Raw genomic sequence first — 16,895 nt, forward strand, 5'->3', positions numbered from 1 at the left:
GACCCAACGTTTCTGAGCAGGGTCAGCTCCACAGCATTGTTTCCTTTCTCTGACCTGACAGATGCCACTAGCAAAGTGCTCCACAGGGAACAAGCTGTTCAGCATTACTCTCCACTCCTAAATGAGGGAGAAATGCTGGTTAAGGTTATAGGCTGCTGCAGGGGGAGAAGGGGTCCAGTACCATGAGACCTGCCACAGTGGAAAACTTCCACAGCAGTGACTTGGAGGAAGCAGTTGCCATTAATACCTGAGCACAAAATGCCTCTAGGAAGCATGGATGTCCATGGTATTCTGTGCCCTTTCTGTGCCAGGATCTGCTCCCCTCCTGCTGACAAAAATTCAAAGAACACTCCATGAGTGGGAACTGATTGTATTTCCTTCCCCCCCATCCTGGCTTATCCTGTATGGCCCAAAGACCTTAAATAAGGATGTGGGAGCTTTCCATCAACCAGCCAATTGATGTTCCAATGATTACTATAGTATAAAAAGAACAATTTTCTCTAACTTCAATGTAGAATTATCCAGAGCTAAATCAAAAGTTGAATTTTAGGTATGCTTAGTTAAAGTTCTAACTAGTTCACTTGTCTTTATAATGTCTAAACTGTTTAATAAGTAATGCAAAATCAAAGTAAGATTTACTTTTTTTATTAAGACAATCCCACAGCTGGAAAAATGAAACATCCTAAATTACATAAGTGACTTCAAAAAAACTCTAGAAAAAAATCTTTACAAATTTACATTTTTACAATACAAAAACTAACAGCTCGTTGCATATAAATATTACATTTGGTCTGCCATCAAGTGGCATTAAAAATCCCTGAAGTATTCATTTAAAGGGACCTGAGATAGCGGATGTGAAGATAGGGGCATAAATATCCCCTTGAAAAAAAATCAATACAGAAACTAGACACATCAGTTCAAATCAGTTTTGTGCATTTTTGGTGGAGTATTTTAAACTGTCAAGAACACCGAAATGTGCGAGGCTAGACAGCACCATTTCATTGTTCCAAGTCCCTCAACTGTAAAAACTGATATTTCTAAATGAAGTCTGCTGTAATGATTCTTATGTAAAGAATGAATAACCTATATTAATATTCCTAGGGAAAATTAAAAAAACAGCCTTAGATATAGGAGTATGTTGGGTTAACGCCACTTACTGAGAAAGCATTTTGAAAAACTAAGTGGGGTATTTGTCCGTCAAAAGAAAACCTCTATGAATGGTAACACCAAATAGCACAGAAACACCAATTTATCTTGCATTCAAACAGACCCTTTCATTCTCTAACACTTCAAGTGCTCTCCTCTTGCCCTGCCCTTAGTTTCACAAATGTTTAATGCATCCAGAAACCAGGAAGGTATGCACTATCTTCTTATTTATAAGAGACTCGGAAATTGTTCTAATATGTCTGGAAGTTAAAATATTTAATGATGAATTCACAAAACATGGCTGTCCTTATCTAACAGGAGCATTAGTTTGTTTGCATTTTCAGCACCAAACGCTGAACTTAGAAGTTCTCATTTAAATACTCATCAGATTTGAGGTACCCACATCCATGCATATATATGTATTTAAGCACCATTTTCATACTCAAGTTAAGGCTGTGACAGCAGTTCCACTGGAAATCTAATTTTTCAGGGATTCATAGCAGTTGCAGAAATTTGTTGTGGGCTGAAGCATAACATAGTAAAAATGTACAAGCTTCCAACAGGTCTTTGTGTTTCTATTACTAAAAAAGACAACTTTTTAAACCAAAATTTTGCAGGCTATTACTTACTATACATAAAGGAGGTTTTTTTTAAAAAGTGTGTAAACATCTGATATACTAATATTTGAAAGTTAACTACTGCACATGCGCAGTAATTGTCTATAATACATACTTGCAAGAACATGACAGCTTCCTACATTACTAAATATAAATTTATCCATAGATTGTTAACTGCTCCTTCAGTCTATCAAGTAAATAATTAGCATTTTATAAAACTTTCCATGACAGTTTAAAAAAAAAACACCAAGAAATGTAAACACAAAAATACATTTTAAAAACATTAAAGTTGTGATACAGACCAACAATAGTAAGACACACTAAGTGAAGGCTGATAATATCCTTAACCTAAAACTGGTTTGTTTACTCTGTCATCATCTGCACAGGTTAAGGGTGAATTATTAGTCTTGAGTTAGTTATTAAATGCATTTTCTCATTTTAATACTGCATGATTTGGAATGTTCATCAGACACATTCTATAGACATCTGGGAGCCATATTTTCAAATATTTGCCAAGATTCATCTCACTTTTAGTAGTCAGCTCCTCAAAAACATTGTCAGAAGCAATACATTTTAATTGGTCTTTCCTAAATTTTTAATTACTGTACATGGATATTTTACCCACCACAGACCTGACTTCAATTCTCTTCAGTATTTCTATACTATACAGTTTTCATATTTATGTGCAGTAGAAACAGCCAGGTCTACATTTATTTTTTTAATCATAAGGGAAGTTGATTAACACAAACAGTATAAAGAACTTAAACTGAAATCACCCACAAGTTGGTTTCCTATCTGTAAATATTTTTGCCTCCTCTTACTTTTACATATCACAAGTCTTGTATTATAAATACGCCAAATAATTTTCCTACGTGGCTCATTTTTCAGGTGAATTACTCCTCTAATACTTCTCTTTTTAAAGAAAACATACCATCGTGTCTCTCCTTTTTTATCTTTGCTTTGCAGTTTGTGCAGTTAGTAGGTTTGAAAGTGAGGGATTATTGCAGACTTGAAGCAGATATAGATACACATAGGTCTGAGTTAACTTCCCCTCACAGTTCAGTTAATACACTTCACTTTTGTCCTAGCAAGACCTTGCTATTGTAGGGCTCAAGCTTGCACAGACTATAGCTATGAGTCATTTTGTAGGGTTTGGGTTTTTTGTTAAAAAGAGTACAAGTGGGGATAAGTATGACACCAGAAAGGATGTGATATTGAGACGGAAGAGGGAAACTTCATTAGGAAGCTTGAGTACACCTCATACTCTGTAAGTATAACAGCTAAAAAGACATGAATCCTCTTGACACGGACACAAAACGAAAAAAAGGGAGTGAGAAACTTAAATCAGATACTACAGTGATGCATCTGTGTAAGAACCTGAATAAAGTAGTATAGGTTGCTTCCAACTGAAAGATCTCATGAAAACCCAAGATTTACTCCCTTTTCAAAAAAACCACATACACTAAAGGCAATGGAGAAAACACTTTTTAGTAATTGACGAATACTATTCAGCTATTTTCAGCATTTCAGAATGCTTCATGTACCATAAAAGATTTTAATATTCAAAAACTCTCCCTCTACCCCTCCCCCCCCCAAACTAAACAGACAGATAACCAAAACCTTCAAAATATACCATGCTGATTGGTGTTTGTGATGCTGAGTTGTAACTGAATATTCCAAAATGCAGGTAAAATTGTATGCTAATCCCACGTTCTCAGACACTGGAAAGGAAACATATGAGCTTTACAGGTGTTACATTAACTCATGTCCAGATAAAGAAAATGTGATAATTTATTCGGGAGGTCAGGTGAGACCTAAATTTTTAATTCAAATAGTCAGAACTGGCCTGTACCTTTACCTCAGAGTGAGTGCAAACAGTACTTGCTCTGAGTTGAGTGTTTACGCTAGTGTAAATGAAGACCTAAAGTGCAAGACAATGGAGAATCAGGCCCAACAACTTTCTACATTTCTATTCATTTACTACTAACACTTTTGGAAGGTTTGTTAATAAGCAAAATATGGCAAGAAAAAAAGCTTGACTTGAATTTACAGACAAGTGACTTTAGGTGGACAGATGAGAAAGAACCTAATGTATTCCTAATGGCCCAGCAAGAGCATCAGAGTTTAAGTTTCAGCTGATCCTGCTGACACAAATGGGGGGAATACTACGGAGTGCAGGAGCAGCAGCACAGGCAGGCTCTTAGGAGAGGACAGAGAAACAAAGAACGGAAGGCAAAAGGGATGGAACAAAGCGAAAAAACCCAGGAAGGGACGGAGCAGAGACACGCAAAATAAGGGGAGGCAAAATGGAAGTCTGGGACTGGGGTGAAGGCCTAGTGACAGAGATCAGTGTTCAGGACCAAGCTTGGGCCTGTGTGCCCTGGGCCTGCAGGAGTTGGGCGTGCTCCAGAGGTAGTAAGCTGGTATTCAAAAACACACACACAAACGTTCAGCCCCCTCCTCTTGAAAGTGTGGGGGTGGTGGGGGCCAAAGGAGCCCTCCAACACCCACAAATCACATGTAACTGCTGGCTGGTGGCTCTATTTGCAGTCCTGTTTCCTAAGGCTGGTAATGGGATGCCCTCGAACTGTTGACACTAGGGAGTCAGACCATCCAAAACTTCCATAAACATTCATACCCATTTCTGGAGAAAGCCTTGAAGCACTGGTACTTGAATATTAACTAAATATCAGCAATCTACAGCCCAACTAGGGATTTTGTTAACCATTAGTATTTTAAATATATGATCAAAACACCTTCATACACAAGTGTTAAAGAGTAGACCCAAACAGAAGTTCCTTTTGGTTAAAACTGTATGAATAAAGACAATGCTGATGATTCTGCAATGAACTCGGGGTGGACAGAGCTCTGTGCCTGCATGGAACCCCATTGATTTCAAAGAGGCATTACATGGGCACAGAAGTTTTGGATTGGGGTCTGAAGGACTGGGTTGCAACCCTTTTGGTGCAAGGGCTATTCTTGTTTCATTGCTCCTGCTGCAGCTGTCAGGGTAAAAATCAAGTGTCGTGCAGCTTTAAGTACGTGGCTTCTAACTGAATTTAACATCTGAGAAAGAAAAAAGAAAAAAAGCGTCCAACTTATCACCAAGTTAGAATTCATCCACAGAATGAGGCTGAGAGAGAAATCAAATATCTAAATTGGAAAAAAAAAAATCCAGATACGAAATCAAGTAAAAATAGCATTCAAAAATATAAGTTATTTCTTTCATGCTTATAAAAAGGATTTCATGCACAAAGTAAAATAAAATTAAAAAAATTCTCAGATTCTTTACAATAAGCAATAGCTCTGTTGTTCTAGCACACCCTGCTGTCTGGCTCTTAATCACATAACACATTTTAGATTAATACTTACACCACAGCAAAGTGCTGTTTTACTGTTATCTTCACAGTACTTCATTACATATAAAAGATACATTTAAGAACATATTTACTCTTATTCTAATTGTTGCTAAAATACATTTAAACATAGGAAATCATGATTTTTTCAGGAATCCATGTTTTTCCTCCCTCCCACCCCCAAATAAATTAATAATTACAGCTTCAGCCAGCCAGAAACATATGAATAGCATTTCTTCAGAATCTCAGGATTTTAGCATAGGAATCTTAGCATTTATATTGGTTGGAAAGAACTTTGATCTAAAAAGTATACGATTATGTCTAGGAACTGACATATCCATGCTTTTCCTGATTACATAGATATAGGGACCAATAACTCTAGGGAAGAATACATTTTCTTCTGAATACATATTGTAAGAGATGATAGGACAGGCATTTGTATTTTAAAGCCCAATACAGAGCTAGGAGATCCTCTGTATCCATTTCTTTGTTAAATGGACCATCTGAGTCATGCCCAGAAATTAGTTTTGGCATAATCAGGACAACAACTGTAACAAAAAGTTTTAGAGATTTTTACTGTACCATAAATTCAGATCATTACCATGTACTACTTAGACTGCTTTCTTCTCCCCACTCCCAAGCCCGACGACTCTCACAGCATTTGTTCCAGTTATCTTGCACCTGACTAGAACTGTTGCAAAGAGAGATCAGCCTGCTAATGTTTGTCATAGAAAAAAGGCCAGAACCAAATCTATTTATGTATGAAAATATACACTTCACTATTCCTCCTTCCCACCAGGTTTTCCAGAATTACTGACAAAGTGATAAAAGTTGCACATTGAGGAAGAAATTTCAGAATTGCATCCCTCATTTATTTCGATTTCCAAACCTCCTCTCTCATCCCTTTTTCTCCATGTGTAATCAATGACTCACTATCTCAACTCAGCTAGAGATGTCAGCTAGATGTCTCTTCCTTGGTCTAACATGACAGAGTCCCACAAATCTTTTAACTGGACCCTACAAAGTAGAAGGCTGCAACTCTCCTTCTCATGCCACAAGAACAAGCATGTTCCAATTAATTAAACACAGCCAGTCATTCAGTCTGAAGAGCAAGATACAGAGTAATCTCCTAACCCTACATTTCCCTCATAGCATTGCATACTGTATTATTACTGCTAGAATGACCTCAGTGTGCAAGTTATTATTTTTCAATGCAACATTTACAAGGTAAGAGTACAGTACAGTGTGAATTCTCTTCTGGAAGCTTGAGCTACAAGGACTCTTGTCAATGATATGAATGGAAACTTATCAGTAATGATACAAAAATATGAGTAGCCAGTAGAGACACGATAGCTCAATTTAGGTTTCTTTGAACGTTTCAATAATCAAATTAAAAACATAAACAGACTTTCATTGAATAAGCGATACCAGAAATGTGTGAGAGCCCACTGGCTGTTTGCCCAACAAATTACCATCTGCTAAAAGCATATTAGGCTTGTGAAAGCTTTGATAGCTACACTAAGGTTTGTTTCAGAGTACCAATATGATGAAGAAATGGTTACTTCACAATGTGAGCAATTCCATCCCTGCTATTCTCATTCTTGCCTCTTCTTCAATAAGCACTGCAGAATAACCTCTATTTTCTTTTAAGTTTCCAGTAGTTGTAAACAGAGGTAGCTGAGCTACTATTAAGACATGTAATGCTTTGAAGAGGAGAAACCTTTCAAATGTTGAAATTAACCCTTTGCAGCACAATCTCTATTAATGCTATAAAAATATGAGAGGACAAAAAGAAAATAGATGCAAGTAACTTTTGCATTTGGCACCTTCTGTCTAGATATTCATATTTCTCAAGTATTCTCTTTTTAATAAAGTTAATGCACACATTAGGACACACCACATCAAAGGTTTGCTACATATTTACAAGGCACCAACCCTTTTCTCACTTTTTACATGAATTACGAACCAACAGAAAGCATTTCAAACCCTCCTAAACTGTAGTATAAATATACTTCAATTCAGCACAATTCATGAAGTTTGGCCTGGGAAGATTAAAATAATCCAGATCCTTCTTACAATATAGAAATGGTAAACATTTTATAGCTGCCTTTAGGATTGGTGTATTGTGCAAAAGTTATAATTATTACTGTGTATAAGGATTTATGACAAACCATATAAAAACTCTGTAAGAAGGTGCTATTTCTATAATACAAAAAAACAAAACAAGGGAGAGATTTTATAATCATGATTCAAAATGTCATGCTATTATTGAGAAGCTGGAAGCTCCTTGAAACAAAAATGAACTTGTAGTGCGTGGGGAAGAATTTCTGTAATTTAAGGCCTAATAAGTAAGGCTTTTTTTGACCAATGAAGTGTGGCAATCTGAAGTCTTAAAACAAATGTATACTGGCATAATGGAAAAGCACCACTGTAGAAAGTGAGTGGAGTCCCCCCACAACTTGCTTGGTAGATTTTCTGGTAAAATCCCTGCAGTAGAAGGCCTTTGAAGTTCATCTGAAATTTTTCAAAGATGTTTATCTGTCAATAATTCCATCCCATGAGATGGCTGACCCTGGCTTTTTCTGTCATTTTCCGCACCCTGCCCGATCTGGAAGTACCAAGATTCAGAGGATCCTCGGTGTGCACAAAGTTGTCGTTATCTGAATCGTCATTATATAAAACAGTTCTCCTGCCCTCGTTCCTTGTTTTAATTCGTGGTGGCCTACTGAATCGTCCTCCAAACATATTTTCGCCAAATCGGCCGCCAAACAGATTCTCAAATTCATCATCTGCCATTCGTGCACGTTTGGCTCTGGTTGCTCCTCGTGAAGCTCCTCTACCTCCTCTGCCTCTTCTTCCTCCCCTGCCTCTTCTTCCTCTGCCGCAGCCTCCTCTTCCTCCTCTGCCACCTCTTCCCCCTCTGCTCCATCTACCCCATCTGCCCCATCTACCTCTCCTCCCTGTCCCTCTACCCTGCCAGTTTCTTTTCCCACTAGCAATTTTCCTTTTAATTTTTCTTTTGGGTTTAGTTTGCACAACTTTACTGTAGTCATGATCGCCATCAATGTAATCCTGATCTGTTCTAGAGGTCGATTCAGAATCTGAATCAGAGCCACATCTGCTTTCAGAGCTTGAACTGGATCCTGACTCCCCACTTTCTGATGAAGATAAACCAGGTTTTTCTTTTAATTCTCTCTTCTTCTCCTCTTCCTCTAGGTGTTCCTCCTCTTCTGAGGCACTTACTAACTTTCTCTTGACTGCTATCCGGGGCTCTCTGCTATCACCATTTGTAAGTGGTCCATCAAGAGACTGATCTAAACAAACACAAAAAACAATCACTTGTTAACAGTGTGATAAAGTTAAATCTGAACTGCAGCAATTCAAGGGAAAAATTCTTTTCAAATATAAAAAGGATTTTCTATTAAAATTTACATTTCTCTCCAATAGCTTGTGGTATCAGCCCTCATCAAACATCTGTTCTGTAAGGCCCCAATCAGCATTTCAATACATACTTAATATTAAGCATGTGAGTAGTCCAACTGAAATCAATGGGATTACTAGGTACTTCAAGCTCAGCACATGCTTTAGTGCCTTTGCTGTGTTGGGGCTTAAAATGTTTCTCCTTTCACAGTTAACATATGCTGCTTGTGAAGGTTGAAAAATTACATTAATCCTGGAAAAGTGAAGCCCTACCCCATAACAAAGAACACATTTTTGTAAGTGCACTTTAACATGATAGCAATTTTATTTACAAAAATATTCAGATGTTGACAAACGTGTGTGTACCCTTTGACAGTTTCAGAAGAGTGAAACACTTATACCTGTTCCAGCATAGCCTTGTGAAAATTCTAAGCACTGTGTAACCCCAGATTAAAAAAGCCATGAGCTAGTCAGGACATGTCTGTTCAACTTTTAAAATATTTTCCCCCTTCTCTTCAGCTTTAATATGCCAAATAAAATGTCAGCGATTTCCTAAAAGCCTTTGGGAAACTCCTAACTTTCTTTGAGAATTATCAACTTTTCCCATCTTGGCAACATTTTAGGGGCATTGGTTGAATCTTTGGAGAACATTTATCCCATAATTTAGATAACAGATTTCAGAATTGTAAAAAATGTGTCTGGATACATGACAAAGCAGGGAAATAAGCTCAATTTAATACTGCACTCAGGTAGAGAGATCACAAGTACATTTAGCTGTTTGAAACAGCAGGGTTTAAGCCCACTAGGTAACTGTTTCAGTACAGGGCTCACTCTAGGGTTGCCAGGTGTCCAGTTTTCTACCAGAAAGTCCAATCGAAAAGGGGACCTGGCAGTGTCTGGTCAGCACAGCTGACTGGATGCTAAAAGTCCGGTTACCAGAGTAATCACGATCAGCCTCCACACCAAGATGGCGGGAAGAGCAGCAGCTGCTCAGATGTTAATGGGGAGAACTGGCTGGCTCCCAGACCCAGCTCCAACCTCTCGGGTGGAGAGACAAGTACCGGCACCGCTGCTGCCCGAGGGGAGATCCTGTCTGCCCCCCTCGTCCGCACCGCTGTGCCCTCATTTTCTTGTCCTGGCCCTTCGCTCTGGGGACCAACCCCACCCCGCTGTGGCCCAATTTCCCCACCCCCATCACACACACAGGACACTGTGTGTCCTGCCGCTGCCAGTTAATGGTTCCCCCAATTCCACCGCCCCCTCTATGCCAGTTAGTGCCCCCACCCATAGCATGCTCCATCAATTCCAGTTAGTCATCCCCTCATACCCCCTCAATGCCATTTACTGCTCCCTCCACACCCCCAGAGTCCTCTCAATGACACTTACTGCTCTCCCTAAAATTCTAGTGCTCACACACAGCGTTCCCCCTCAATGCCAGTTAGTGCCCCTACAGTACCAGCACCCCTCAATGCCAGTTACTCCCCCCTCTCTCCTCCACACACACTTGGAAAGTAGGGCAAGGCTACTTTTCTGTAAGTTATCAAGAGTGTCGATTAATACATTTCTATTCAAACAATATTCTGAGATGCCTATTCTAGCGACAGTTTTTAAAATAAGTTTGATTTAAAATAGAATACTTTCTTAAACAGCCAAAAATCACTTCCCAGCTTTTCAAAGAACTATTTAGACACCTAAAAAGACTTAATCTCTATAAAAACAAATCTTAGTGTGCATAATACGCCAAAAGCGATAAAATTTGTATCAAATTTAGAGACTCTAAAACAGAAACAAGATGATCAGACATATGGAAAATGGGCCTGGTAGTTAACAGCACCCTGGCAAATGGTTTGCTGCATTTTATAGCAGAATTACATATGCTGCCAGGTTTGTTTGGTGTGATCTTGATATATTACGTTATAGCAAGGCATTCTTGTTTGTATAGCTGAAACTTGCCTTTTCTAAGTTTGTGGAACTTCTCATTCACCTTCACCCCAAGAAAAAACTCACATTCCTGTACTGTTTGGTATCTAACACATAGAAAAGAGGTGGGATAGGCTTTTAACCAAGTTATAGGAAACATTTTCAACTTTTTTTTGGATGTTAGTGGCAGTGCTACATCTCACTTAATGCAGATGTACTTAAATGTGTTTAACCCTCACTTAAATCAGTTTAATTTAATTTAGTAGTTTACTAGTACATGGTAAACAAGGATTAAATGGGTTGAAGTGCATCTACATTAGGGGGTATCATCTATTTAACTACAAAGACTTCAACATTAATTTAGTTAAGATTGCACAATTTTTCTAATATAGACAAGCCCTAAGCATTAGGACACAATTGCAAATACATGCACATTGGGTAAATGTCAATATGTATTTGTATAATACCACACTGAATCAGTTCATTATGTTTGCTTCATTTGAGTGTGCAATCAGGTTTCTCTTTTAAAAATAATAATTAAAAAAAAACCCTGAAAAGGTATGTGGGGAAAGCCTACCTACAGAATAGGTGAGACATTTAATGAACGCTCCTACGGCTAGAGGTTTTTTCTACATGATTTTTCTGTGGAGAATTTTGTTGTAGAAAAGTATCAAGTATGAGGAGAAAACAAAGTTTTCCAAAAGGCAAAGAACAAACACTTCTTTTAAACTTCTCACGCTGTTCTAAGTCTCAAAAATCTTCACCATCTTGCTCAATCACACCAGCTTCCTGGGAGGGGAGAGCGAGCAGGGGAGGAGGGGGCATCCTGGGGGAAGAGGTAGGGCAGGGATGTCTGGTTTTCAACAATTAGAAAGTTGGCGACCGAAGTCCGCACAGAGATTGAGGAGCACACTGGAGAACTGTAGATTTATACCACAACTTGCAGTGCAGTAAGTGTTTGTCTACAGTAGTCCATAGATGCCAGAAGCAGATTTCTTTTCTAGTAAAATTAGTCATCCAAAGAAAGCATATAACTTCCAACCTTGTTTAACGGGTGTGGATTTACTCCTGACTAGTCTATTTTTCCCTGGATCAATGTTATTTCCACTTCGGTTCTGTGTATTTAACCCAGATGAGGATGGTTGGCCCTCCGTTTCTTCACCAATGGCTGAACCCAGAGCCTCCTCTGTAGTATCTGAAACTTAAAACAGGACATAATAAACTCAAACGATTTCCTTCATCTCTCCTTATACCTACGTACTAGGGCACCGTGCAAACCATCAGATTTCACAGGTCCAAAATGGCTCAATTTTTTCTTTAATTAATGCAGGGGAAACCAAATTTTTTATACACTAGTAACTTACCAAGAACTTGAGGGATGTATCTAGTTTGCATGTAATCTATGCCAAACATACTTACATAACCAAAATCTTTAATTATACGGCAATTAGATACTAGCCTTTGATAGATTAATACAACGAGCTTGTTTAAGATCAGCAATAAATACCCCACAGCTTTTCTTCATACTGCCGTTATTAGGAAGCAGCAGTGGAAATACTTTAGGCACTCCTGTTTTCAGACTTTGGTTCTGCCATGTACACCATTTTTTATTCTACTTACCATGAGATGAAACTGAAGAGCTAGTCCTAGTCAAAGGCAGTGAGGTATTCTGGTTGATTTTAGGTTGCACCTTCACTTGTTTCTGTTTCCCTTTAGGGCTGAAGATATGAAACATCCCCCAAAATATACAAATGTTAATGCAAAAGGATTTAAAAAAACAAAAAACAAAAAAACAGACATAACACTGTTATCAGGTTATCAGTGTAAATTTGATATTTAAATGTAAAATGGAGCATCTGATTTTCTGTCTCAAAGATTACATAGCTGTAGTAATCGAAAATATATAATAAAGCAAAAATACTGCTGAATTTATTAAAGGAATACAACTGTTCAAGAACAAGATTTTATCTTGCTTTCCTAAAAGGAACATACAATTTTCTTTGTTAATGTGTTATAGAAATTAATGTGGCTTTTATACAGCTCCTTTCACACTTTTATACAGCACCCACCCCTTATACGAGCTCCAGTGTTTAAACTCACCCACAGGAGAGACTGTACTATAAAATAAGCCATATTGTTACTGCCTTCTTATCTGAACGTTTATTTCCCCCTAAAACAGAGGATTTCAAAATATGCAGATAGAGAGTTTCATTATTTAGTTACCTGGATGCTCTGCTACTAGATGGTGAACTACTACTGCTCCTTAGTCGTTTTCGGTATCGTGGCCTATTCCTCTTCTGACACTGCATGGCCAACTTGTATTCAGAGATGATGGTTTTAATATGATTTTCAAATAAGGCAGATAGTCTAAGCGTCATGCTATAGATCTGGAAAAAGAAGTTATGGCCATATTTACTGATTGCTCTAACTGTGGAGATCAATTGCATGCAAAATAATGTTGCAAAGATTCACAGAAATATATCAACCTTAATATTCCAAAAGCAAAATCCATACTGACAGACAACTGCGAAGATCAGACAATGCATTATTTTCCTGCATTGTACTAGTATAAAGAAGTCATCTGTATTCTAGCTGTAGAAATCAATAATGAAGTATTTCAGAGTTTATGGTCTTAAAATATAATTAATCTTCTTTATTGTACAAACCAAATAGATGACAAACTAGACAAACAAGTTAAGAGATACCCTTAATAAGAAAGGATGAAAACAATTCATTAAACCTCCTGAAGTCTCAAGTGAAGTTAAACATTTTTTTTTATTTTTAGAATATCAGGGTTGGAAGGGACCTCAGGAGGTCATCTAGTCCAACCTCCTGCTCAAAGCAGGACCAATCCCCAGACAGATTTTTGCCCTAGATCCCTAAATGGCCCCTTCAAGGATTGAACTCACAACCCTGGGTTTAGCCAGCCAATGCTCAAACCACTGAGCTATCCCTCCCCCCTTAGCATGAAATCAAGTTTAGCCTATTTAATTAAAGGATAGATTTTGGATTAGCCCCAATACAGCTGACAGAGAAGCCTGGTAAGTTCAACGTAAGTACAGCCAAGGCATCTCACCCTCTGCGCAGCCAAGTTAGCGCTGCCTGGATCATGCCTCCAGCACAAAGAGGGAAGGGCAGGGGCTGTATATCTGATACTCCCCTACTGCTGAGTGAGTGGAGAGGAAGGGAATGAGAGTGGGAGAAGCCACAGCTTTACCTCCATATACAGTGGCTAGCAGATTGTATCCAGGTGTATGGAGGTGGGGGGACGCTTTACCCCAAAAAAGGGTGAAGTAATTTCCTCCACACCAGAACAAAGACGAGAACACTTGAGGGCTTGTCTACATGGGGAAGTGCACATTAAGGTAGGGTGTGAATTCAAAGTGCACTAGATATTCCACACTAACTCCCCATGTAGACACTCATACTGCACTCCAAGTGTGCCCTTGGGAGGTTTAGCTTAATGCTTTTCCAAAGTGCATTAAGCTAATGCACACAAGGGCACTGTATTTATAGCACTAGCTACTGTGGGCTTTTTCTCTGTATAGACCACCCTGCGCCACAGCCCATTCCACATGCTTAGCACGGGACAGTGCAGCGATCTGCCACCCAATACTCAGAGCTGAGCCTAACAGCCCAATCTAGCCCCAAACATGTTTCATTCTTAATACCTGATGCACATTTCATTTCCTGCATGGCAGCGGTACCTGAAATGGGAACCGGCATTCTTTCCAAGTATGTTAAATGGTGGCGTTAAATGAGTGTGCCAGGACAAGGGCATTACTTTTTAATATGCATTATTTTCCTGCATTACAAAAGATCATGCCTACATTGGTTTTGCTTGGCTTCTGGAATCACAGTAACATTACTGAGTTTCAGCTCTCGCATATATTACCAGAAAAAGAAGCTCCAACTTTAGACAGCGTCAATAGATGAATTAAAAGTAGTTTTAGTAACTACACTTGCCAGTCTGGGTAACTTTACAACAACAACGACATTCCAAATATAAATAATATAAACACTACTATTTTTAGCCCCGCAGTGCGAGCCCAAGTCAGTTGACCCAGGCTCTCCAACTCACTGCTATGGGTTTTTCCTACAGTGTAGATATACCTATAGTATCTAAACAAGTAGTTCTCAACCCATGGCCCACTTGCGGCCCTATCAGCACAGTGCTGCAGCCCATGTGACATCCTAAGATCCATACAGGTAGTATATATAGGGTGTGGATGCGGCCCACATACCACAGAGAGCTGCACATGCGGCCCACAATGGGAAATAGTTTGAGAACCACTGATCTAGACTATAACTACAGTATTTCTGAATGTTGTGCCTGAAAGTTTTCAAGAAACTGAGACATAGTCACCTGAAGCATGTTCTGGGAGGGCTTTGCAAAGGGGATTTATTATCCTAGGTTCTTAAAATGACAAAGACTGTTCATTTATATTTTAAAATATCATGCTACAACCTCCATCTGCACATTCCAAGTGCCATTCATTCCTTATATGAAAGCGTGATTGAAGATCTTAGCAGAAATGGCCTGAGATGTCACGTATCCATGTTTTTATCACTTACCCGTGACTTTTTATTAGGTGTGTAAGCTTTAGAGTTGCAGAATATTAAGCGAACATCCTTGTAAAATTCCAGAGGATTGGTGTAATTTCCTGCTTCCAAAGTTTCTTTCACAGTGCTGAAATCCATTGGAGTGTCTACAATATCTCGATAGTCCTACAAAAATAATGTATGCAATATTAACAAGTAGGTAAAGTTATCACTAGCTGCCATGAACTGGTTAAGTAAACATTACATGTGTTTTGCTTCATGTCCCTGTACAGTCCAATATCTCTCAAATTTATCCTACCCCACAAAATAATCAAACTGTTCCACAAACTCTGTTTTAGACTAAACTTAAATCTTCTAGCTACAAGACTCATATTTACAAATTCCAAGGGGCTTTGCTGGCACTCAAGGGTTCACATTCCATCAGAGGTGAAAATGAGTTTAATGGGCTAATCCATGTTCCTCCATTCAATAGCACTAACAGAATGTGTCTGGCAGTCTCTGCTCAAGAGATCGTGAGATGTAGGAACAACAGGAGGGTCTGAAGTGCACTGACTGAGCTCTCTGAAGAAGGTGGCTATTTCCTGCTGGCTCTATTCCTGCTCAATCCAAGGCTACGGGTCCCTCATTTTCTCAGAGGGAATTAATTTAGCACTCATTGAAGAAGACAGACTGTAACTGACAAAGAGGAGCTCAGTAATGTATGCAGCAGCATGAAGAATATATGACTTCTTAAAAAAAGACTGAAATATTATGATAAGAATTTTTTTAAAATTACAGAAAGTAGAAATATATTTACAGGATAGGAGAAGAGATCAACTGGCTGTCTAAAAGGCTCGGAGTCCTCACGTTCATATATCAGGCTTAACAACTGCTTGCACTGTTCTTTCCAAGCATCAGGGCTTGCTTTGAAGGGCTGCCTTTTTATTGGTCGTCTTACCTGAAGATTTTAAGGGAACAAAATAAAAGTTGTATTTTAATAACATTTAAAGTATAAAGGTTTTTGTATCTACTGGTCTTGGCTTTAAATTACTATCAATGTGCTCAGAAAATGGTTCAAAATTGAAGTCCATAACTAAAAACATGCAACAAAAGTTGAGTGGCATAACAATATGGACTACGCAATTTACTGAAGAATGGATTTTCTCTTTTAATAATATAAAAATACCCAACTCAATATCCATACAACATTTTAGATGCAAGAGCTGTGGTTCAGAGCTTTGTATATTTCGGAAAGGCCACAATGCCTTATTGGCTGAAGGGAAAGTTGCTCATTAATTACCATGGGAAAATAATAGCTTGTTGAAAGTTAAACTTTTATCTATTAAATGTAATATAGGCAGACTGCCGTGGTCATTAATTTAGTAATAGTATGTATTTATAAAGTAAACAAATTCAATATTTTTCTGTCTACTTCCATGACTGAAGGAGCACAAGCAGCTTGTATATTGTTGGTTAACGCTCTTGTACAGATATCCAAAGTATCAGGACAGTAACAGTAACTAAGCAATCATCACATTATTTCTATAGTAATATAAGGTCCTGATTCAGCCAAAAACTTACACATGTGCTTAAACTTAATATGTACAAGCAGTGACTGACTGACAACAGCCTGTGTAAAGTTAAATCTTTGCAGGATCAGGCCCTAAGTGAGGGTTGTTAATTCCGTGGACCAACCCAACTCCTGCAGCATAAACTGGACGCAGACAAGTTATTTACTCACTCTTCTTTTCCCAGATGAAGTTCCAGGCCCATCTGACTCTACATCTACTTCTGCCACCTAAAGGAAACGGTAATGATTACGCTCAAACAAGTGTTAGCATGAACACAAAGAACAAAACTAAACTATTACTGTGAGAATAAACGTGTTGGGTAA

At 38.5% G+C, this 16,895-nt stretch overlaps 1 protein-coding gene across 2 annotated transcripts in view; it reads right to left on the reverse strand.

The window, feature by feature from the left end:
* Positions 1–629: 629 nt before the first annotated feature.
* The window catches only part of BRWD3 (bromodomain and WD repeat domain containing 3), a 93,860-nt gene continuing 77,594 nt past the window's right edge, over positions 630–16,895 (reverse strand). Inside the window, exons 34-40 of one of the 2 annotated variants that reach the window (XM_054039359.1) lie at positions 16,743–16,799; positions 15,819–15,959; positions 15,035–15,187; positions 12,683–12,846; positions 12,080–12,177; positions 11,502–11,660; positions 630–8,433 (exon numbers count right to left, since the gene is read on the reverse strand). In XM_054039359.1, coding sequence (XP_053895334.1) covers positions 7,661–8,433; positions 11,502–11,660; positions 12,080–12,177; positions 12,683–12,846; positions 15,035–15,187; positions 15,819–15,959; positions 16,743–16,799 — 1,545 coding nt within the window. In that variant the 3' untranslated portion in view covers positions 630–7,660. Of the gene's footprint in view, positions 8,434–11,501; positions 11,661–12,079; positions 12,178–12,682; positions 12,847–12,966; positions 13,052–15,034; positions 15,188–15,818; positions 15,960–16,742; positions 16,800–16,895 lie in introns of those variants that run through there. The other variant, XM_054039360.1, reaches the window with a different exon arrangement.

This window comes from Malaclemys terrapin, chromosome 9, assembly GCF_027887155.1.
Source record: "Malaclemys terrapin pileata isolate rMalTer1 chromosome 9, rMalTer1.hap1, whole genome shotgun sequence".
Classification (NCBI taxonomy): Eukaryota; Metazoa; Chordata; order Testudines; family Emydidae; genus Malaclemys; species Malaclemys terrapin.